This window comes from Phycodurus eques, chromosome 22 (genome assembly GCF_024500275.1).
Source record: "Phycodurus eques isolate BA_2022a chromosome 22, UOR_Pequ_1.1, whole genome shotgun sequence".
NCBI classification, from domain to species: domain Eukaryota; kingdom Metazoa; phylum Chordata; class Actinopteri; order Syngnathiformes; family Syngnathidae; genus Phycodurus; species Phycodurus eques.
Window position 1 is genome coordinate 5,758,877 of NC_084546.1, and position 21,394 is coordinate 5,780,270.

A 21,394-nucleotide genomic window follows, 5' to 3' on the forward strand; every position below is an offset into this window, starting at 1 on the left:
GTCTTCGAGGGTCTAAAGCAACAAAAAGGGGGCAGGAAAAAGGATTTTTTCCAAAAAACCTTTATTCAAAACAAACATTGCAAATGACAAGGATGCTGTTTGCAACCATGTCATTTACTCACTGGTCTGCTCTCCTGGTGCCTTCTCCTCCCACTGGCTCAGGAACCTGGAACACACCATGAGCAATTCATGACTTCTCAGTGATTTGCCTCAAAAAATAATAATTACCTGTCAATGCTATTCCCATTGTCCCCTGCTCTGACAACAATAACCGGGCACGTCACCGCAGCAGTGGTCCTCAGGAAACTGCAAAAACAAAACCACTACAAATTCACAACCTGCTTACACCACTTACTTGGAATACAACTGTCACAGCCATTTCAAAACACGAGGCCAGAGGATGCACATTATTGGATGAAGTGAGACTTTTCTTCTAATTTACTTGGAACTTCAATGCCCTCGTCAAGTGGTTGTCAGCCTGCAAAAAAAATACACATTCAAATTCCTTTCAAGTGCATGAACACTTGCAATGAAACCTGGAGCGTCAGCTCAGATTTACATGGCTGTTGAAATACACTTTAGCCTCAGGTTGCCTCTTCAGCACAATTTTCCAACCACATCAGGTGGCGGTTCGTGAGGATCACCATCTTGGAACGGACGCTGCAGCCACTCCGGTCAAAAGTCTCACACCGCTCTGCAGGGCAAATCAAATCTTAAATTAACGCTGTGACTCAGAGTGCATATGGCAATATATTTCCAGACAAACGTGTGCGCTGACCTCTGGATCTTGTGCATCTCATTGATAGCTGCTGCTCCAACTTCTTTTCAGCCACAGGGCACTACAAAGCAAAAACAAAACAAATGCATCCATCCAATTTAGTTTGACAGGGAATGCTGCTCGTCGTAATTGCAAAAATCTAGGCAGCGGACAGGCCAACTAACCCAAACTCAGATGGCCAGCCTGCCCGTACACCGCTGTGGAAAGCAGCGACAGAGAGCCAAATGGGCTCACTACTCGTGTAGACTGCGTCCTGGGCGCCGCAGGTGCCCTAAATCAGCACAATCTGCCAACGTGGCACATGCTCGACGACCTCGGAGGTCACCGAGCAAAGCATCATCCAGTGGAGACTGAACGCTGCAGTTGCGCCCTCTTGCCACAGGAGGGCACCGTTCCGCTCCAGTTCGTCAACGATCTGCAAAGACAGACGAGAGAGAGAGCAAAACATCCAGTGGAGACGGAACGCTGCAGTTGCGCCCTCTTGCCACAGGAGGGCACCGTTCCGCTCCAGTTCGTCAACGATCTGCAAAGACAGACGAGACAGAGATCAAAACATCCAGTGGAGACGGAACGCTGCAGTTGCCCCTCCGCCCACAGGAGGGCACCGTTCCGCTCCAGTTCGTCAACGATCTGCAGACAGACGAGACAGAGATCAAAACATCCAGTGGAGACGGAACGCTGCAGTTGCCCCTCCGCCCACAGGAGGGCGCCGTTCCGCTCCGTCAACGATCTGCAAAGACAGATGAGAGAGCGAGCGAGCAAAACAGCCAGTGGAGACTGAACGCTGCAGTTGCGCCCTCCGCTCACAGGAGGGCGTCCCTCCGCTCCAGTTGGTCAACGATCTGCAAAGACAGATGAGAGCAAAACAGCCAGTGGAGACTAAACGCTGCAGTTGCGCCCTCCGCCCACAGGAGGGCGCCGTTCCGCTCCAGTTCGTCAACGATCTGCAAAGACATGAGAGAGCAAAACAGCCAATGGAGACTGAACGCTGCAGTTGCGCCCTCCGCCCACAGGAGGGCGTCCCTCCGCTCCAGTTGGTCAACGATCTGCAAAGACATGAGAGAGAGCAAAACAGCCAATGGAGACTGAACGCTGCAGTTGCGCCCTCCGCCCACAGGAGGGCGTCCCTCCGCTCCAGTTGGTCAACGATCTGCAAAGACAGAAAGAGCAAAACATCCAGTGGAGACTGAACGCTGCAGTTGCGCCCTCCACCCACATGAGGGCGTCCCTCCGCTCCAGTTCGTCAACGATCTGCAAAGACAGACAGAGAGAGAGAGAGAGAGAGAGAGAGACCAGTTACCCTTCTGTGCAGTCACACTGCAACCGGATTCAACTGCGGAAACTTCAACCGATTTAACTGCGGAAAGCATCTCGGAATCCTCCCGTCTTTCGGTTCAACTCCTCCTCGTGCGGCTGAAAGCAAAAGAGACAACGAGAAAACGCTTCCTTCTGCGTCTCTCCCTCCATTGGGCGTCAAAGCTCACCTTTTTCGCTTCGCGCAAGACGTGCCGTCGGCACGAACCGGGATGGTCACGGCGCTAAACTGGGAAAGAGAAACACATTGCAAGGCTTAGCGATTAGCTGCAAACAACGCAAAGCTTAGCCTCAGCCTGAACTGTCAGCTCGCGCCGCTTACCTGCGCTCCCCGGGCGACCGCGTCGCCGACTGCATCCCGGCCAGCTGCCAAAGCGCCACCTATATCCGCTGCGCCACGCCCTCCGCAGGTGCGATCGCTTGGCCCGCTCAAGTGGCCGCGCGCGCGCGCCTGCACTTAATTGCTTCCTCTCCACCAACGATCCTGATCCCAACATCTGCCAAATTGCCGACGATAAAACAACTATTTTTCTTCACACACACACACGCGAGCAAATTCCATTGTCATGGTCCCTTATTTACAAACATAGTATCCCAACTTATAAGTATGGAACACGTGACATTTTCAACAAGGGGGGAAAAAAAACAAAAAACTATTTTGTTTTATGCAGCTATTTAACAGCAAAGGGAAACGTACGTCATGTTTGTTATGTGGACGGCGCTGTCTCAGAGGCCGAGAGGCAGGCGGACATCCTGGCTGACATCGACGATCCCCAGAAATTCGACTGAGCTGATCGCAGGCCTCTCCCCAGAAAGAAAGCCGTGGCCCCGCGGTTAAGATCGTCGCCTGCCGCTGTGGGGGACCCGGGTTCAAGACCCCCACGGGACCATCCCCCAGACTCACGGCCGTGGCGTCCTTGAGCGCGACACTGATACCCCGAAATGCTCCCCGGGCGCTTCGGCTGCCCCCTGCTCCGGTGTGTTCCGCTAATGTGTATGTGTTCGCTGTGATGGGTAAAATGCAGTCAATGAATTTTGTATGCATCACAATAATAGATTCTTCTTCTTCTTCGTCAAGTCCCACTCAAAAACTTCACAGCGAGTAAAATGGCTGTAGCTCAATGTAAATAATCCAACAGCGCTCATCTCTAATTCGCACACACTCGCTCCTGGGCCTTCCGCTCGATACATCCCAATATTCGTCGAACACTGGATTCCGTGCACATTCTCAACGTACGCTAACGTGTCTTCTTGTCCCGAGGCGCGGCGCGTCGCACCGTAAGATACGGTCCATTTGTTCACACGTCCCGTGCGCTGGAGCGAAGGTCGACACGGGCGCATCTGCTGCCTCTAAAGCCGCCGACTCTATTCGCGACACTCACGGTGTGTCGTCAGTCTCCGGCTGGGACTGAAAGCAAATTAGTGCCGCGACTCGACATACGTGCTTGCGTAGACGCACACGCGAGAGGCACTTCCGTTGATAGGTTTTTGTCTTTTTTCCACTGTTTATTCCGGCAAATTGCTAGCCCTTGTCAAATGTGGGTGTTTCATTGCACAACGATGATATTCAAGTACATTAAGGTGTAAACAGTACAAAGAGTGTAAACAATGAATATAAAGCTATTGTAAACAATGTAGATTATCCAAAAATAAAAGGCCTGAGAGACCGCAATGAAAACGCTCCAAAATACAGTACAGAGCGTTCACCCGAGGCTGTTCAGTTCTTCCAGTTGTTGCTGCTGTGCTCTTTCCAGCTCATCCAGCCTTTCACACAGCAGGACCATCTCCCTGTGCTCCTCCTCTTCCTGAACACACGTACACGGAACTCTTTGTTTCGCGCCGTTCAATGGCTACGTCGTCGTCGTCGCCGTGTCTACGTACCGGTACGTTCGATGCCGCGTCCCTGGCGAGGATCGGGTTTCGTGCGGGAGTGAGGAGAGCGGGGCCGAACCCGAAGGCACCCTGGTCACCCAGCAAGAGGCGCCGGAACTCGCCGTGTCGCCGCTGGAGCTCTCGCAATTTTCTGCGGAGCTGAGCGTGTTCCTCGGAGTGAAGCGGACGTCTGGACATAAAATTATCTCGTGTTACCGCCGCCGTGCTAAACGTACCACTCGCGGATGTGAGGCTGACTTGTTGGCTGCGGCGGCTTCCAGCTTCAGCTCCTCCATTTGTGCCTTCAGTAGTTGGATCTTACTCTGCAGGCTCTTCTCTTTGTTGTCAGTCTGGTTTCTTCTCTACACAACAACAACAACACACACGAGACGCGACCCTGATTATTGTGTCGGCGTATACAGTAGATGAAAAGCCCACACCCCCGCCCCTGCTCAAATGCCACACCGGTTAACAATGAAAGGATAAAGGGGGCTACCTTCTTTTGGGCGACCGCCGCCCTCTTCATTTTGTCTTTCAGCTGAGAGTATTTCTCATCCGACTTGGTCTCTCGCTCTCGCAGCTTGTGTTTCTCTTCCAGCCGCTCGATCTGACTCTCCTCCGCCCGCCTGGAAGAGGAACGACACATGGCGTGAAGATCCGCGACGACGTCTACATATACTGCTACACGCAACCGTCATCGCCGCTAAAAAAATGACACCAAGATAAAGCTTTTCAAAAACCAAACTTCCAAACGTGGTGACGGACATAATTGGACTTGTCTTTTATTTACCGCTCCGCCTCACGTTGGCTCCTCTCGGCTTGGCTTCGGGCCGCCCTCAGCTCCTCCCTCGCGCCGTCCGCCTTGGCTCTCAGACGCTGGTTGGCTTCCGCCAGCTCAGCTTCAGACCGCGACGACGTGCTCAGCTGTGCGCGTAGTTCCTGGGTTTTCTATTCGAAGAAAAAAAAATACACAACAAAACCACTTTCAAACTAAGACCGCCGCTTTAGCCACAATGGCATTCCAATGAGGGTTTGTCCCACCTGCTTCAAGCTCGACACCTCCACTGTCTGCCTCTCCAGCTCCTCCAGCTGAGCGCTTTGCTGCTTTAATCGAAGTCTGACGGATACAAAACACGTCAGTATACACGACGGTATCGGGAAACTTCCAAATTTACTCGACGGGTAAATTCATCGAAACATTCAGAAAAGGTGACGTTGCGACCGACCTGAGGCTCTGCAGTTCGTTGCGCGCGGACGTCTCTCCCCTTTGGGCCGTGCCGAGTTGCTCTTCCCACTCTTCTTTCTGGGCTTGCGCTTGAGTGTCCTGCAGCGCCCTCTGCTGCTCCAACGCGGCAAGGCGGTGCTCCAATTCCAACCTAACGGCACAGAGAACCGAGCCCAGGTTCAATTCCCGGTTCTCTCCTGACTTGGCTATTATCATGCCTTCTCACTTCTCCTCCTGTAAGACAGCCGATTTGTAGATTTCCTCATCGCGAGCGGATTGCACCTTCCTGGCCACCTCCCTCTCCTTTTCTACGACAACTTCTTTTTGTCTCTCGGCGACGTGCTTGAGCACCTCCGCGTCTGTCTGGAGACCTGACAAGCGCAACGTTACATTTGTGACGACTTTTGTTTCGGTTTTTTTCTAAAACGATGAATGAAAGGTCAGTGGGGAGCAGCGGTGTTTGTCACTCACTTCTCGGTGAGCAAGTGGAACAAAAAAACAACATTACCCTCCAACTGCCCTTTCAGGGTGTCTCGCTCCCTCTCCAGCTCGCCTTTCGAGCGAGTACACTCCAGTTTAACGCTGGCCACCTCCATTTTGTGGGAATGCTTCAGGCTTTCAATCTGAGAAAAAAAACAGGAGCGCCGCAAAACATACAAGGGTACGACTCGCATCATCTGTTGTCAATCAGGTGGGACCAAAAAAAAAAGGCCACAAAGCAATTGAGGCATGAAGGCTAACTTCACTTACGAGTGTTAATTGAGGCCTACCCGGTTTGCTGCCGAAACAGCGCAAGTCGTTTTAGCCGTAGCTTTTGCTATCTTTTGATTTGATTACCCGCCCAAACCGTTTGTCAAGCAAATTCATAACAACTTTTCATGTTTTACCTTCACTTCTTATTTCAATATTTTAAGACTACTTTAAAACAAAAAAATATGCAATTCATGCATTTATTTGGATTTGATTCGTCCTTTTTCTTGCGTAAACTGTGAAATGTATAGGTGACTGTATGCAATGTCAAACTCTCTGTGCTAAAGAAATCAATGACTTCACGTGTGCTGTCAAATATGATTCAAGTCCTTGGAAATCCTTTTGTGTTTTACAAAGACTCCATAAACGTACCATGTCCGTATTAACAATTTCTATGCTCTCGCGCTTACCTTGGGGGAAAAAAAATCTATCACAATATCATAACAATTCTTAAATCCAATCTCGCCGAGTCGCAGACATCGGCGGATCGTGACTCTCGTGCTTTCGAAATGCTTGCTCGGCGGTTACGAAAGGCGCTGGTACCTGGCCGGTGAGGACGTCGACTCGTTTCTCCGTTTTGTGCAGCTGTCCGGCGAGCCCGTTGCTCTGCTCGTGGCTCAGACCGAGCTCGCTCTCCGTCCGCTCCAGCCGCAGCCGCAAAGACTGACGCTCCGCCTGCAATCGTGACGACGGGCGACAAAGTCATGAAGTACGAACGCAACCTATTTTGAGTGCTAAATAGGCTCATTATCTTTGTCATCCTCTGCGGATAACGACACCACGTACTAAACACCTAAATACTGTCCTCGGCCCGGCTTCAAAAACGACCACGTTGAGGTGATGACTGACTGATCGTTTCGGAATTGTTTTTTTTGTTTTGTTTTTTTTAATACTCGTACAAAATTACAAATAGGAGTCAAATCTATGGGTGACGGCGGATGCCCGACCTCCAGAGATTTCAGAGCAGCCTGAGCTTCCGCCATCTGCCGGTTCTGAACCCGCTGAACGTTGTCGGCCCGCTGCTCCGAGTGCTCCTTCTGGGCCTGCAGCTCGGCCGCCTCTGCCTGCAGACCCTTCAGGCGCGAGGCGAGCTGCGTTTTCTCCCTCAGAAGAAGCTCCGTTTGTTTCCTGTCGCGCCGCGGGTCCGCGTTCTGGTACTGGGCCGACAGGTTCTCCTTGTCTTTGTCCAGATGAGCGATCTGACCGGGGAAGAAAGGAGGACATCTCGAGTAAGAACGCTTGTCCAGAGCCCCGGCTTGTCGGCGGTCGCTCGCCTCGGCCTCGTAGCGTAGCCTCTGCTCCTCCGCGACGCGGGCGTGTTCCTCCTTTTGGTGCTCGAACTGGGCATTGAGCACGGTGTAGCCGTAGCGCAACTTGTTGTACTCCGACCTGTACTTCTCCGCCTCCTACGCGAGAGCGCCCATCGGCGAGACGAGAGGAAGGGCTGCGCTCAAACAGTGACGATAACAACACTGCTGCCAAGACTTGCATTCGCTCCTCAAACGGATTTCAGGTAAGAGCTTCACGAGGTAGATGTTATATCGACAACATGAGAATGCGAATATTCATCTGACTGAGGTGTGTAAAAAGGATTTATTGCCCTATTATTAGTAGTTATACCGCAGAGGTGCCAAACTCAACATCCAGAGGCCACATCCGGACCGCCGCATCTTTTTTTTTTTTTGGTGGCCCGCTCAAGTAAACGTGTTGCCTATTTTACAATTCTTGCCATAGGAATTGCTTCTTTTCATTTTGGCAGAAGTCCATCCCCAAATTTGGGGTTTTCTTAACTTACAGATATTTCAAGCATTCCTCCTTAACATAAACGGAACAGTTGTATACTTAAAAGTGTTTCGGTTGTCTTCTAAATGCAAATGCGCTGTTAAAAACATCTTAATTCAATGCACTGGCAATTGTGTACACAATAACATGACATGATCTTAACGGGCCGACGAGTGCCGTGAAAACAAGTTTGACACCCCTGAGCTGCACACGTTAATTGAAATCATTTCGTGAAATTTCAATTGAAATATTATATTTCATTTCCTTCTATACATGCTGAACGCTGACGCCGTTTAACACGGACCTCTTCCAGCCTGGCGAAGCGCGCTCGGACTGGCCCCTCCATCTCCTGCTGCACCTGAGCTCTGAGCAACTCCAGACGCTGAGGAGTCATCACCTGGTATATTTGGCATTTCAAAAAAACAAAATAGCCATTTCATATTTCCACGTCAGTTTGTACATTACAGAAAACATGCATTTCAACCGATTTATAGAAACAAGCCGATATTTCCTCATGCCGTGGCTTTGTCTTCTGCTAGTTCCTCAGTTTACCTGCAGTCTGAGTTCTTCCATCTCCGTGTTTTTTTCCACAATTTCTCTCGTGCGCTCAGCTAACTGCAGCTGGAGCCTGTCGAGCTGAGCCTGCAGATGCCTCGCCTCCTCTTGTACCTGAATGAAATCATCCTGCAAGCTAGAAAAACATTATTATTATTTTTTATTTTCAGGTCAAATGTTGGACGCCAGCCCATTGGATTCACGCGTACCCGGTGTGTTCGGCCTTAAGAGTCTCGTAGTTTCCTCGATGAAGTTCGCACTTGGTCCTCTCGTCGACCAGCATCTTCTGAAGCTCCGTCTCGCTCGGGCTCGCTCCCGGCGGAAAAGGCTGCCGGAGGACCGAGGAGGTCATGTCGCCTGTGTAACGGGAGTCTGGAGAGGACGTACAGATTCGTAGGTGAAGCCGGCGAAGGGCGGGCGCGTCCTTCCGATCCGCCTGGTTCATAATGACGATACGGCATTTGAAGTGTGTCCGTCTGTGTTGTCGGTCTCCGTGGCAGCTGTGCCGAGAGTCAGGCTATTATTTGAGACAATCGCAGCCTCTTGGCTGTCAGCGCGAGGCCGTTAATCAACCTCAAGTGATTAGTCAGCTCCCCCTCTCGGGCTGCTGCGTCTGTCGTGGGGCCGCGACGAGTGCGCGGCGACTGATTACAGCCGCCGAATCGATTTAGGCCCTCTCGTTACTGTAGGGAAATGGCACCATCATATAGGTGCGCTTATGCCAGGAGCGTGCCCTGCGATTGGCCGGTGACCGTTCTCGGGTGTGTGACCGTTCATCTCGCGTTTTAGAACGCGAGATGAAATTCAATTTCACGTCGGGCTCTTTCACAACGACGCACACGAATAATTATGGTTGTGCAAGTCGTGTTGCTCCAGTGAAACACTTTGTTGTGTTACGCTTGCACTGCAATATACGAGGACTAAATAAATGTCGTGCAGTATTCGAACATCGCGCGTTGTCTCCGGCCGCACCCGACCGGCGCCCTTCCGCAACTCCAAATACTGATGACAATTTGTCAGGAACTTGCCGATAACAAACCAAACTACTCCAGTTTCTACCCGCACGCCTCTTCCCGAGCTACGGTCACCGAGTCGATAACTTTTGCGCAAAGTCATGATGAGAACATTCAGGCCCTCAAACAAAAGGGAACTACGGACTTACTGTTTGATTTCTGTGTTGAAAAGGAAACAAATGCACTTATAATTCCCTTTGTTTACAAAGTTGTCTCATAGTCGATTCGCTAGCTTATTAGCTAGGTAGCTAGCGCATTTGAAAACTACAAACTGGAGGATCATGGGAGATGCAGCCCTTTGTGAAGCTTCTGGGTGGTGTCTGAAATTGCAATATCGCCGTCTCGTGGAACGTATGAGCTTTGCAATGGAAACAGTGTGTTCCAAAATGAACAATGTACTTTTTGGGATGTTTTTAACTTTTTACAATTCACAACTATTATCTCCTCACGCACTTGTAAAGGTGGAAAAGTTGAACATCAGCATAGGGAGCCCTTGTCCCGCTCCTTCTGCTCCACGCATCCCAGTTCTTCCATCTGCCGCTGCTGGACTTTTTCCAGGTCACCCACCCTCTGACGTAGTAGGGCTATTTCTCTCTGGTCCTCCTCCTCCTCCTACATGCACACAGGACATCAGTATTTTTTTCTTCTTCATCACGAGCCATGAATGTTGCATGAAAGCGTAGTCTGAATATTAACAGTAAGACACTAAAATGAGCCGTGGATCACAGCCTACTTGCGCGTCGGACGGCATCATCTCGGAGCCCGGGAAGGGGGCGGGCCGGGACGCCGAGGTGATTCGGGCCGCGCCGCCGCCGTAAGAACCGTCGTTGCACATCAGGAGGCGCCGGAACTCGTTGTGGCGCTGCTGATAGTCCATCAACCTTCTGCGGAGGTTCATCGCAATTGGGTTGAAATCACATTACTGAATAGATGGTGTGCCAATAATAAGCCACATGTCATTTTAAAATATTCTATAGTACTACAAACAGCTATGGAAAAAAAACTCTGAAGAAACACCCCCCAACAAAAAAATTTCTTTTTCTACAAAAAAATTATCATTCAAAACCTTTTGACACCAAAAACACTTAGCTATCCAAGTACCGCCATAATGGCCGACCTTAAACACAGGAATGTAATAGTCCAGTCTCCTTCAAAAATGAGGCAGATGTTTTTATTCCATGTAAGCATATTTATTATTTTAAGCCAAAGAAACATTAAGGCTAGTTTGAACATGAACACTCGGAAAAGGAAAATCTGTACTTAAATAATATTGCACAGAAGGCTTTTATTTTTTTACTTTAAAAAAAAAAACACACTTCTTAAAGATTAAAAGCAAATGTATTGTACTTAGACGTTAAATACAACTGTTCTGAAAAAAGAAACTTTCAAAGTAAAACAATGTACTGTACGTGACTTAATTATATATTTTTTTTAATTAAACCTTCAAAAGTTTTATGTGTAGCCACGCGCCTCATTCTAATATGTTAGATTTTATTGCATGTTTTAATTTGTTGCTTTCTATTTCATTTGTGATTCTTTCGAGTACGTACTCGCGCCACACTTTGACAATGACTGCTCTAAACGGCAATATTACAATTGTGGAAGTTATGTTGTCAGTAGTTTTCACAATTTTCACAATAGCATTTAATCCCATTTCTAAATATATTATTGTAGCAATAGAAGCCCGTCAGACTCACTTGCGGGCTGAAGCGTCGTTCTGTTTGAGATTGTCTATTTGCTCCCTCAGCAGTTGGATTGTACTGTGCGACCTCTGCTCTTTTTTCTCCTCCAGGTCTCGCCGCTGCACAAAACCACACAAATTGTGTCTGTACTGCACTGGGAGCACACGTTCTCATTACTTTCTGCATGGCTAGCGATAGAAAAAGCACCTTCTTCTCCGCAGACGCTGCCCTCTGCAGTTTGTCTTTGAGCTGGGAGTATTTACCTTCCAGCTTGGCCTCTCGCTCCTTACTGACCTCCGCCAACCTGGAGGAGGAACAGGTGCGGAACAAAAAAAGGGGGGGAGACTTTGTGGGATTTTCATCGAATGACACGCTCGTCCGTGTAAGGGCGAACGAGCCGCCGCTTGTACCTCTCTGCCCCGCGACGAATCTTCTCCTCCCTCAAGACGTCCAGTTTTTCCCTCAGACGTTCGTTTGCTTCTATCAGCTCGGCTTCGGACCGCGACAACGTCGCCAGGTGGACGCGCAGTTCTTGGTTTTTCTGAAAAAAATACACGTTCAAAGCTGAGCCCACCATTATTTTCCCCCGTGACTCCCTCCAAACGAGGGCCTGTCTACCTACTTCCTCTGCTTTCCGTCTCTCCGTCTCCTCCAGCTGAGCACTTTCTTGCTTCGATTTGGTTCTGACACACACAATGTTTGACGCTCGGTCAAGTAGGACTTTTTTTTCCATGGCTAAAAAGTGAAGTGGAAAATAATTGAGCTGAGTATGGAGAGTAAAAAAAAATTTAAAACCCCACTTCAGGCCTTGCAGCTCTTTACGGACAGACTCCTCTCCTTGGAGGGCCATCCGAAGTTTTCCCTGCCACTCGTCTTTCTGGGCTCGCGCGTCGATTTCCCGCGTGACCTTCTGTTGTTCCAACTCCGTCAGACGTTGCTCCAACTCCAGCCTCGCGGAGAGAGACAAAAACACGAGGAATTTCCTATCATCCGTTTTGACTTCAATCACGACATCATTTTCCTTTGCCCGGGTTTGCTCACTTTTCCTCCAGCAACACACTTGTCTTGTACATTTCCTCGTCACACACGCACTTCACCTTCCTGACCATCGCCATCTCTTTCTCCACAAGGACCTCGTTGTGTCGCTCCAGCATTTCCTTGAGAACCGCCACCTCTGCTTTCACACCTGAAACAACATCGTTGATGTAGTTCGCCTGGCAGGCCGCTCGTACCGAAAATGAACGCCGCTTTTCAGTCATTAACAGAATTTCGGATCTTGCGATGAATAAAGTAAACCTACTTTCGTTCTGCACCCGCAATGCGTCGCACTCCCTCTCCGCCTCGCCTTTCGAGCGGGTGAACTCCAGTTTGACGTTGTCCACCTCGGTCTTGTGTGACAGCTTCAGGCTTTCGATCTGACATTTGATCAAAAAGACAACACCGGGGTGACAAACATTTGCTGTGTCGTCCGTCTTTCTAAACCGTGTTGGCGCCGGCCCCCTCCGCTGCTCCACTTAGGCGAGGACAGGGATGCGGATTCGTTTTACAAGCTGACAAATGTTTCATCTCGATACAAACTTGGGGCTTTTGCTTTGTTGTTGATGTTTTCAGTGACTCGCTCACCTGACAGGCGAGGGAGTTCCCTTCTTTTTTAGTCTTGTGCAGCTGTCCGGCGAGCTGGCTGTTCTGCTCCTGGCTGAGCTGAAGCTCGCCGTCCGCGCGCTCCAGTCGTAGGAACTGCGCACCGGAGCTCCGACTGCGAACGGCTTCAAATTAAAACCGACCTCCGTCCCGTCCGACTGGCGGGACGCTGGACGTCTCACCTCCAGAGACTTCACGGCGGCCTGGGATTCCGTGAGCCGTCTGTTCTGGCACAGCTGAATGTTCTCCACCCGCTGGTCGGAATCGTCCTTCTTGGCCTGCGACTCGTCCACCTCGGCCTGCAGGCCCTTCAGCCACACGGTGAGCTGCGCTTTCTCCTTGAGCAGAAGCTCCACTTGTTTCCTTTCGTACAGTGGATCCGCAGTATGGTACCGGGCCACCAGGTTCTCCTTGTCTTTCTTCAGATGAGCAATCTAACAAGATGCGTGTTATACTTGACGTACTTCGTCACCGTTTCAAAAAATAGTCATAAAAAAAAGACACTTGTGATCCGCTGGGTTCCACGCAGCAACTCACCTCCACCTCGTAGCGCATCTTCTGCTCCTCCAGCACGCCGACGTGTTCCTCCTTTTGGTGTTCAAACTGAGAATTGAGCACAGTGAAGGCGTAGCGCAGCTTGTTGAACTCGGACCTGTACTTCTCGGCCTCCTAAGTACGTGGCGACACCCGATAGGAGAAAAACAGATGACACGTTTCAATCGGATTTGTTTTTCCAACTCTTCGGTTCTGTCGTTAGCTGATGAGAACGTGCCCGGTTTATTATGGTCAGTCATATCTAATACGTGGCGGCCTACGTACACTCATCTGCGTACTTATTATCACAATCTATTACCGCTACACCGCTACTTGGCATCTGTAAAACTGATATTTACGGTGGCGTTTCAACACAAAAGCGTAGAGTTGCACCGGTACTACACGTGTGCTGCGATACCTCGCTGTCAGAAAACAAACCGTAGCGTGTATTTTCACTTAGCGGTACGCCAACACAGTTTGGCGAGAAGTAGGCTGACCTCTTCCAGTTTGTTGAAACGCTCTCTGACCGGAGCCTCCAAGTCCTGCTGCACTTGAGCCCTGAGCAAATCCAGACGCTTCGGAGTCATCACCTGCCATTCGGGCAGATTTAGTTGCTTCCGGATATTCAATTCAGTCACACTCACACTTTTTCCCAATACATAGTGTGTGTGGGGGGGACACAGGGGGCGTGAGGTAAAACAAAACAAAACAAGATGACAAACTAAACCGATGTGAAAAAGAACAACTGTGACTGTATGTAATAATTCATTGCATCTCACTGTTAAGCCTAATCGCTAACCTTTTCATTGCTGACCTTTGATGGCCTGTCTGCTCTTTCGTGGAAAAGACGTTACTCTGTATGTAAATCCTCCAAAATGTGCCTTTTTTCAGTTTGATTTACCTGCAGGCGAAGCTCCTCTGCCTCCCTTTTCTTCTCAATAACTTCTCTCGACCGCTCAGCCAGCTGTGACTGCAGCTTCTCCTGCTGGCCTTGGAGACGCTTCACTTCCCCCTGAATATGCGATAGCTCATCCTGCAAACTACAAAAAAAAAATAAAACATCCTATTTGATAGTGTAAACCAGTGCTTCTTAAAACTGGAGACCGTGAACCACGGATGTGGGGGTCTGCAAAATGATGGGGGACCTCTGCTTTAAAGTTATTATCAAATGGAAACTGTACCTGGAATGTTCGATCTTGAGTAGGTTGTAATTCGATTTATAGGTTTGGCACTTGCTCTGAAGGTCGGTCAGCATGTGCTGCAGCTCCATCCCTGCCCCGAGCACCACTGGCAGGTTGGAAGGCTCCATCTTGTCCCACCTGTTGACATATACAGCCGGCGGAAGCAAGCTAATGCAGCTCGGTATGTTTCGTGTCCACAAATCAAAGCGCAACTGTTTTTTGTTTTTTTTACGTCACATAGGATAAGAGGCATGACATCACAAACAGTGCTGCATTTAACACCTTCTCCCAAATGGGAATTCCCAAAATTCGACTTTATATGCCCCAAGTGCGAGATGTTCAAAAGTAACCGAAACAAACGATAATATTATTAATAACTGCTTAACAAATGCCATAACGTATGACAATTCAGTAAAACACGCATGTTCGGGTGGTGGGAAACGACTTTGGAGCTCTTGAACGCAACACTCACTCGCCGGTGCTCAATCAGCTTCTAACTTGCGTGTATAATTACAAGTGATCGATTGACCAGCAACAAATCGTTGAACTAAAGCAACGACGATCCACGAAATTCAAAATAAATTCAGTATTAAGACGAAAGCGCAGGCTGTTTTGGTCACGACGTAATTACATGCTATCTTCCGTCGTATCGACGTTAGTTGCTAATTAACAACTCATTCTGCTCTACTTTCTCTTATTATACAGTTGTGAGGACTTTGATTTTATTATTTTTTGTAAATCGTTAAATTTGAGAAGTCAAAATCAAACTAAAACGTTCCACTGTGCTACAATGTACTCACCTGACCAAATTAGCTTGGCCAACACCTGTTTACTAATTTTTCTGTGGGGGGGGGGGGGGAATTTTTAAAAAAAACAAAACACTCAATTAAAAAGAAAATCAAAAATCGAAACATTTATTCCACTGTTGTGCTATTGTTCCAATTCCTGAGCGGTATAATGATTCTAAATGAAACATGGACACCAAAATAGAATAAAGGTTTAATGGAAATCATAATAAGCGGCAACAGCAACTTACAGTGCAAGTCTCCAAACATCACGTCAAACAAATTCACATTATTACAAGACATTATATGGATTGAAAAACTATACAAATTCATCTATGCGCACACAAAAATGTTACAGCTTACATTCGATTCCATCGAACTTGAAATGGTCTCTGCCTTTAGGCCGAAAAAACATGGTACCTAAAAAAAATGCAGCCGGCATACAATAATGTGTCTGGTTTTTGTTTGAAACAAAAGTAGTGTATGTTTCAAAATATTTGTTTGAATGAAGCTATAAAACAACAGTGGTCTCTTTTTCAAAATATCAACAGCATTTTTAAATAGATAAATTATCAAAACGAAAATATTTCATATTGTACGCGTAATTCACTGGTGTGTATTGCTTGATTGCCAGAGCGCAGCCTTATTCGTCTCTCGCTTTCAGCTGGAGCTGTAAAAGAGTTTCATGATCAAAAACGCAACAAGAAAGCGCGCGTGCGGTTTCTTCTTTCACCTGTCGCCATCGTCCAACTCATCGCCGTCCGCCTTGGATTCGCCTCGCGCTTTGAAAGCGTCTATAAAGAATGAAAACAGGAGGTGACGTGACCGACGCGCAAAACGGGAGAGAAGACGTGATTGTTTGAAGCCGCGCTTGCTAAAATGTTGTTTTCTTTATCTCTGGTGTCTTCGGACAAAAGTTCAATACATGTACGCGTATATATATTCCTACAAATGTGATACGATACGTGCAAACACCGTCTACTGTCATCTTCGGTGGCGCTGTGGTGTCGTCTTGTGTTTTAAAAAAGACATTGTAGACGTTCCTACGTGTGCTTTTCAACGGTCCTCTTCCCCATTCGCCGGAGCCGGAGGAAGTGCTTTTACCCGTGTCGCCGGATGCGGAACGAGCTCGCGCGTATACCGGTTTTACTCGATACGCTCGATGGGCGCGTAGGCCGCCGACCTTGAATCCAGCGGATCTGCGTCGCCGGGCCGTAGCCCTGCTCGTTCTTGGCGGCGATGCGGAACACGAGCGCCGGCCGGTTGGAGGCGGAGCGGTCCAGGTGCGCGTTGACCAGGTGGTTAGAGCCGACCGTGCAGAACATCTTGACGCCGCGGTAGATTCGGATGAACGCCAGTTGGCCGGGGCCTTCCGAGCCGGACGAGCGGCTCTTCTTCACCGCCATGTACATGGAATATTCCGAGATCCGGCCAGATGGAGATGTAGGAGCTTCCCATGTGATGTGGACTAAATCGTGAGCCTGCGTTCGATGAACAAAACGATATTATAACAACGGTGAACGTTCCGCTCCCAACCGAAAAACTTGAACAATTGCCATATAGGCACACCGTATAAAAGCACTTCGTAAAAGACACTTTTTAAACACATGCCTGGAAATACATTTCACGTCAAGTGAGACAAAATCCTCATTATTTCAATAAATAGACTTTTTGTGACATGTGCGTCTTGGCGCGATACAAGCTGCTTCCTCGCCTCACGTCACTTCTTTTTCTTTCCTACTGTTGTTCACGGTCATAAACGCGCTACCTTGGTGATCTTGACGGCCGAGGGCGCTCCGGGGAAGCCGGGTTGGCACGTCTTGAACTCGCCGACCTGGCCGAAGTCTCCTTGGCCGAAGCAATTGACGCCCGCCACTCTGAAGCGGTAACTCCGGCCCGGATCCAGCTCCTTCTTCTCTCTGTCCCGGTAGTCGTCAGGACCCGGCACCTTCCTCTGACGCTGGAAGGGCCGAAAGGACCGACAATCCGTCAACAGACTGTTCTCTGAGCGGACGCCAAAAGTGGATCGTCGTTGACCTCTTTGGTGACGGAAGGCAGATAGTAGTGCTGGACCTCAGAAAAGAGGCTTCTGAACACACCGACGTCAAACCACGCGGCTCCCTCCGGATCCTGCACGATGGCCGACTGTAATTAGACTTACGCGCTCGCAAAATAAAAGCCACGGGAAACTAGCTTACCTGATCTGCGGTGTTCTCGGCTAGATGTCGGGGCGGGGCGCAAATGAAAGCAAAGAGACGCTGTGAATGAGTCACAGTTTCGGTTGACTCGTTTTTAGGAGCGTGAGCGTCAGATTTACCCCGCTGACGGCGAGCTGAGCTTGACGAACCCCGTCCCCCTTCTTGCGAGCTATCGGATGAGTTCGTCAGATCGTTGCGCCGCTTTGAACCGTCCTGGAATCCCAACCCGTGACGTGTACACAATTATAACGATACAGCTGAAGTCGTCTTTGCTTTAGAGGAGGATCGCGTACCTGGGCCGACGCGTTCTCTTGTTCTCCGTTGTTGCGTTCGCTCGCGAGGTCGAAGGGGTGGGAATCTGAGGGAATTTCCGTGAAAGAAAATATTTAGCACTCTATATACGCTGCTCCGAAAAACTTAGGGCTATTATTCGGCTTTCCAGTGAAATTTCAGGATGAACCTAAAATGCAGTAGTCGGTGAACGTGAATGCAAAATATCCTTACATTTTGGTGAGTAGCGTACTTATCCGCAAATACCACTTAGGTGATTGAAACTTGGTCTCCGTGTACCTTTTGTCTCTGTGTCTGTTGACTTCAAATCCTGTTTGGCTTGAGGACAGACGGGCTGAATCTGGAGGATGTAACGGTCAGCTCCCGACAGGGGGCGCCAGGCCACGTGGAGCGTGCCCACGGTGTATTTGACGAGCGTCACCGCGTCTGCGGGGCCCGGTCGATCTGAAAGAAGAGAGACGAAAAACCCGATATCGCGCATCCGATTCCGTCAAACTTGAAACCGTCCGCTTCTCACCTGTCTCCAGGTACCAAAGGTCCTTGCGGCACACTTGGTAGAGGTTCTTATGGTAACCGTCTCGGCCGCTCCAAACGTAGAGCCTGGATCCGACGGCGGCGGCGCAGTGGCCGGCCCGGGCTTTGGGCCCGCCGGCGTCGTGGTCGTCACGGCTCTGCGGCCGGGAGCCGACGTCGTCGTACTCTGGGCCCAGGTTCTGCCAGCTCATAGTGTCTGGGAGAGAGGCTTGCAGGTCATCGCCTGCGCCGCGAGACGCTTCGAACGAAAATGCACCGAGAAGCACTGACCCAAGTCAAGCGCACATAAGGAGTTAGTGCAAATCCATTTAATCCCCGCGCCGTTTCGCTTCTCTGACTCCGGAACGGGAATCCAGCCGCCGAAGACGAACATCCTGCGGGCGCAAGAAACTCGTCAATCCGTCACTTCGTACGGCACCTTTCAAAGTAAAAACGCAGCACAAAGTGCCGCGCTACGGAGACCCTAAAGGGACATGGGGGAAAATAACAATAAAATATGCTTCCTGTGCGCACCGGACGTTTTTGGCTCAGGTGCCAGATGGGCCAGGACATTCGTGTAAATGTGGTAAAAACAGTTAAGTTCAACGATAAACATTATTATCATCACATATTAAAGGATACATGACAATGATTGATACAGAGGCCACAATTTGCCCAGCCTTGGATGAAAGATTCAAATAAATAACCGTACAAGTCCTTAGCCTAACAACATAACTGCCCGAGCCCGTTTTTAAAAAATTACAACGTACACCCCGCCCTCCTTTTTTTTCCCTCCCAAGAAAAGACCAAAGATGACCTACACAGCTATCCTTTGAGGCTAACGAGGTTTTTTTTTTTTTTTGGAAAGCGATAATTACTAGAATACGACCATTTGGAAAGCGAAATAAATACACATCAGATGATCCTCATTATATTGGAGATTCATCACAACTGAAACACAGAAATCTCTTACTTGTGTCCGATCACATTGGCAGAGTGAAGGCTCCTGGGTAGTGGCACGGAACCCCTCGTCTCGGGCGTTGACCACACCATTGTGCCTGAGGGAGACAGAGCGATTGTGTCACGCGATACACGTATACTTTGTATGAGTTACTTATACGTGTCCGACGTCCTACTGAGGTCAAGCTGCCAGAGGTCATCTAATCGGCTGCCTTGCATCCCTCCAAAGATAAAGAGCTTCGGCGAGCCCAGACCGGTGTAGGCGACGGCGCTGTGCGACTCCCGTGCCGAAGGACCGCCGCCTTTTGTCTCCGGGATGCTCCAGCCTCTGGCCCCCGATACGGACTGCAGCTCCAACTCGTACATGTCGTCCATATACCTGCCATAGCAAAGCGCAGCTCGTTGCGCGTGGCTTTATTGTAAGGCTGGATTTATTTGGCGAGCGCTGTTATTGCAAACGAGTTGTTAAGTTAACTGATAGTAGCTAGTTCACATAAGCAGTTTGATAGCTCATTTTTGAGATGTTAAATTGTTGAACCTTTCGTCATTGGTTAAGGATATGTTGACAAACGGGAGTTTTTTTTCCCTCTGACAGGAATCACTTACGGTCTTTTAATACTGTGCATTTTAACACATCATGTCGTACTATTTTGTTTCATTGTTTCACCAGCCACGCTTATACCTCTCAATTTGTACTCTTGTGCTCAGTTTTTACACTCATTTCAAATTTGACTTTCAATGTGCAATAATATGCATAAAAAAAGTTTCATCCACTGAACATGTGTGCACTGGATAATGTATTACTGTATCAATATCACTGTCAATAAAATGTATCTGTTTATCGATTTATCTGGAAGTTGATGATAAGAAAACAAGCAAAACGATTTTAAAGTTTCTTTGGGAAAAAAAAGCATATCCAGAAGGGCCAAAAACCCAAAGAGCAAAACTTGTTTTTTCTAAAAGCAAAGGGTGAAAAAAATGATCTTGGACTTTATTTTACGGCTAAAGATAGCCTTAAAACAAGCCCGAGCCTACGTGCTCGTCCTTCTACTTACCGTGGGACATTGCCGTTGGGGTCCTCGCTGACGTTGGCCAGCCCTCCGAACACGTAGCACCTGCTACCCACCAGGGTGAAACTGTGCCCGATACGAGGGCACGGGGGCAAACCGTTCTTGGGCGCTCGGGGCTTCAGCTTCTTCCAAAGCCAGCGACTAGCCTGGACCATCAAATCGGGAACAATACGTTGGTATGTGTATCATTAGAAACAGGTGACTCGAAAAGCATTACCTGAAGTTCATAGAGGTTGTTGGAGTATTTGCCATACTCCACCATGCCGCCGAAGACCAGGATGCGAGTGCCCTCGCAGACTAAGCCGTGGGCGGCGCAACCGGGTGGGATGTCTCCTCTCACCGCCGGCAGAAACCACTGCTTCGAAACTACAAGAAATGTCACTACTTTATAACACTGATACCAGACAACTAGCAACCCTTTATTGCTCATTTTTTTTGTCAATGTCTTTATGTCTCAAAAGTGTTCTCTGTCAATTGACTGTCTGTTGTCGTACGAGAGCGGCTCCAACTACCGGAGACAAATTCCTTGTGTGTTTTTTGGACATACTTGGCAAATAAAGATGATTCTGATGGATGTGACGTCAAATACCATTTATGCGCTTATGAAGGCTGTTACCACTTGTTAATTTACGGTATTTAAGCAAAGTCCGACGTGAAATATGTTTAACTTGTTGGAAAGTCGTCAGTAAAAAAAAAAAAAAAAAAAAAAAAACTAAACTAAATATATTGGGAAAAATCAACTTCAATACATGAAAAAGTAACTTGTACTTTGTTACGTCAACTTGACTTACCGTCCGCATCAGGACATACTGCAGCGAGCTTACCGGTTCCGCTTGAATATCCACAACTCTAAATTCAATAGTCCGTTTTAGTACAGCGGGCGGGACTTTAACTAGAAAATCGAAAGCCAACAGTTTGCCGTCGGTGACAGCTTTCGCAACGGCTAATGCTAAAAACATTAGCCGCCAGCTAATGATAGCGTACCAGTGTTGTAAACATGGAGGTCCTCTGCTATCCCCTCGTTTCCGCCGCCAAACACGACAATCAGCTCCCGGATGGCCACCGCCCGGTGTCCGTGCCTGGAACGCGGTATTACGCCCGTAACCGAAGGGACTTTTCGCCATTGGGGCTCTTCGGCGGTCATTTTCCTCTGTGACGAGGTTCAACTTTGGCGCTTGTTGACGGTTCAAAGCGAAGGAGACGACCGGAAGTGTGTCCAAAGAGCTTTATATTCAACAGACAGACATCTC

At 48.8% G+C, this 21,394-nt stretch overlaps 4 protein-coding genes across 17 annotated transcripts; all 4 read right to left on the minus strand.

Moving 5' to 3' along the window:
• Window positions 1–64: 64 nt before the first annotated feature.
• On the minus strand, window positions 65–9,895 carry LOC133397274 (centrosomal protein of 83 kDa-like). Of its 11 annotated transcripts, none has more exons than XM_061667958.1 (23): window positions 9,743–9,895; window positions 8,486–8,648; window positions 8,274–8,412; window positions 8,026–8,118; window positions 7,214–7,345; window positions 6,887–7,138; window positions 6,483–6,614; window positions 5,698–5,812; window positions 5,416–5,560; window positions 5,191–5,340; window positions 5,006–5,081; window positions 4,755–4,912; window positions 4,461–4,590; window positions 4,223–4,326; window positions 3,974–4,154; window positions 3,800–3,897; window positions 2,415–3,097; window positions 2,263–2,321; window positions 2,137–2,191; window positions 943–2,029; window positions 779–839; window positions 229–694; window positions 65–166 (listed from the first exon to the last, which is right to left on the minus strand). In XM_061667958.1, the coding sequence occupies exons 1-17, from the start codon at window positions 9,807–9,809 to the stop codon at window positions 2,800–2,802; spliced, it is 2,433 nt and encodes an 810-aa protein (XP_061523942.1). In that variant the 5' UTR covers window positions 9,810–9,895; the 3' UTR covers window positions 65–166; window positions 229–694; window positions 779–839; window positions 943–2,029; window positions 2,137–2,191; window positions 2,263–2,321; window positions 2,415–2,799. The 11 variants fall into 11 exon arrangements, with proteins under 11 accessions (XP_061523942.1, XP_061523938.1, XP_061523939.1 ...); XM_061667954.1 differs by having other exon boundaries at window positions 229–306; window positions 443–478; window positions 560–694; window positions 943–2,321; XM_061667955.1 differs by having other exon boundaries at window positions 943–2,321; window positions 2,415–2,589; window positions 2,790–3,097.
• A 1,289-nt stretch (window positions 9,896–11,184) lies between these two features.
• Window positions 11,185–12,354, minus strand: LOC133397276 (centrosomal protein of 83 kDa-like). Its single transcript, XM_061667966.1, has 5 exons — window positions 12,272–12,354; window positions 12,013–12,157; window positions 11,772–11,921; window positions 11,594–11,654; window positions 11,185–11,512 (listed from the first exon to the last, which is right to left on the minus strand). Exons 2-5 carry the CDS (start codon window positions 12,123–12,125, stop codon window positions 11,330–11,332), a joined length of 507 nt encoding a protein of 168 aa, XP_061523950.1. The 5' UTR covers window positions 12,126–12,157; window positions 12,272–12,354; the 3' UTR covers window positions 11,185–11,329.
• Window positions 12,282–14,517, minus strand: LOC133397275 (centrosomal protein of 83 kDa-like). Of its 2 annotated transcripts, XM_061667965.1 has the most exons (7): window positions 14,328–14,517; window positions 14,048–14,186; window positions 13,644–13,736; window positions 13,150–13,281; window positions 12,795–13,046; window positions 12,595–12,727; window positions 12,302–12,386 (listed from the first exon to the last, which is right to left on the minus strand). In XM_061667965.1, the coding sequence occupies exons 1-6, from the start codon at window positions 14,453–14,455 to the stop codon at window positions 12,623–12,625; spliced, it is 849 nt and encodes a 282-aa protein (XP_061523949.1). In that variant the 5' UTR covers window positions 14,456–14,517; the 3' UTR covers window positions 12,302–12,386; window positions 12,595–12,622. The 2 variants fall into 2 exon arrangements, with proteins under 2 accessions (XP_061523948.1, XP_061523949.1); XM_061667964.1 differs by having other exon boundaries at window positions 12,282–12,386; window positions 12,595–13,046.
• A 797-nt stretch (window positions 14,518–15,314) lies between these two features.
• Window positions 15,315–21,330, minus strand: hcfc2 (host cell factor C2). 3 transcript variants are annotated; one of them, XM_061667682.1, is made up of 16 exons: window positions 21,129–21,330; window positions 20,362–20,510; window positions 20,130–20,290; window positions 19,251–19,453; window positions 19,088–19,172; window positions 18,406–18,509; window positions 18,119–18,331; window positions 17,881–18,045; window positions 17,604–17,668; window positions 17,430–17,523; window positions 17,311–17,330; window positions 17,150–17,242; window positions 16,881–17,072; window positions 16,296–16,593; window positions 15,846–15,906; window positions 15,315–15,782 (listed from the first exon to the last, which is right to left on the minus strand). In XM_061667682.1, exons 1-16 carry the CDS (start codon window positions 21,286–21,288, stop codon window positions 15,773–15,775), a joined length of 2,073 nt encoding a protein of 690 aa, XP_061523666.1. In that variant the 5' UTR covers window positions 21,289–21,330; the 3' UTR covers window positions 15,315–15,772. The 3 variants fall into 3 exon arrangements, with proteins under 3 accessions (XP_061523666.1, XP_061523665.1, XP_061523667.1); XM_061667681.1 differs by having other exon boundaries at window positions 17,311–17,523; XM_061667683.1 differs by lacking the exon at window positions 21,129–21,330 and adding an exon at window positions 20,936–21,032 and having other exon boundaries at window positions 17,311–17,523.
• Between the last annotated feature and the right edge of the window lie 64 nt (window positions 21,331–21,394).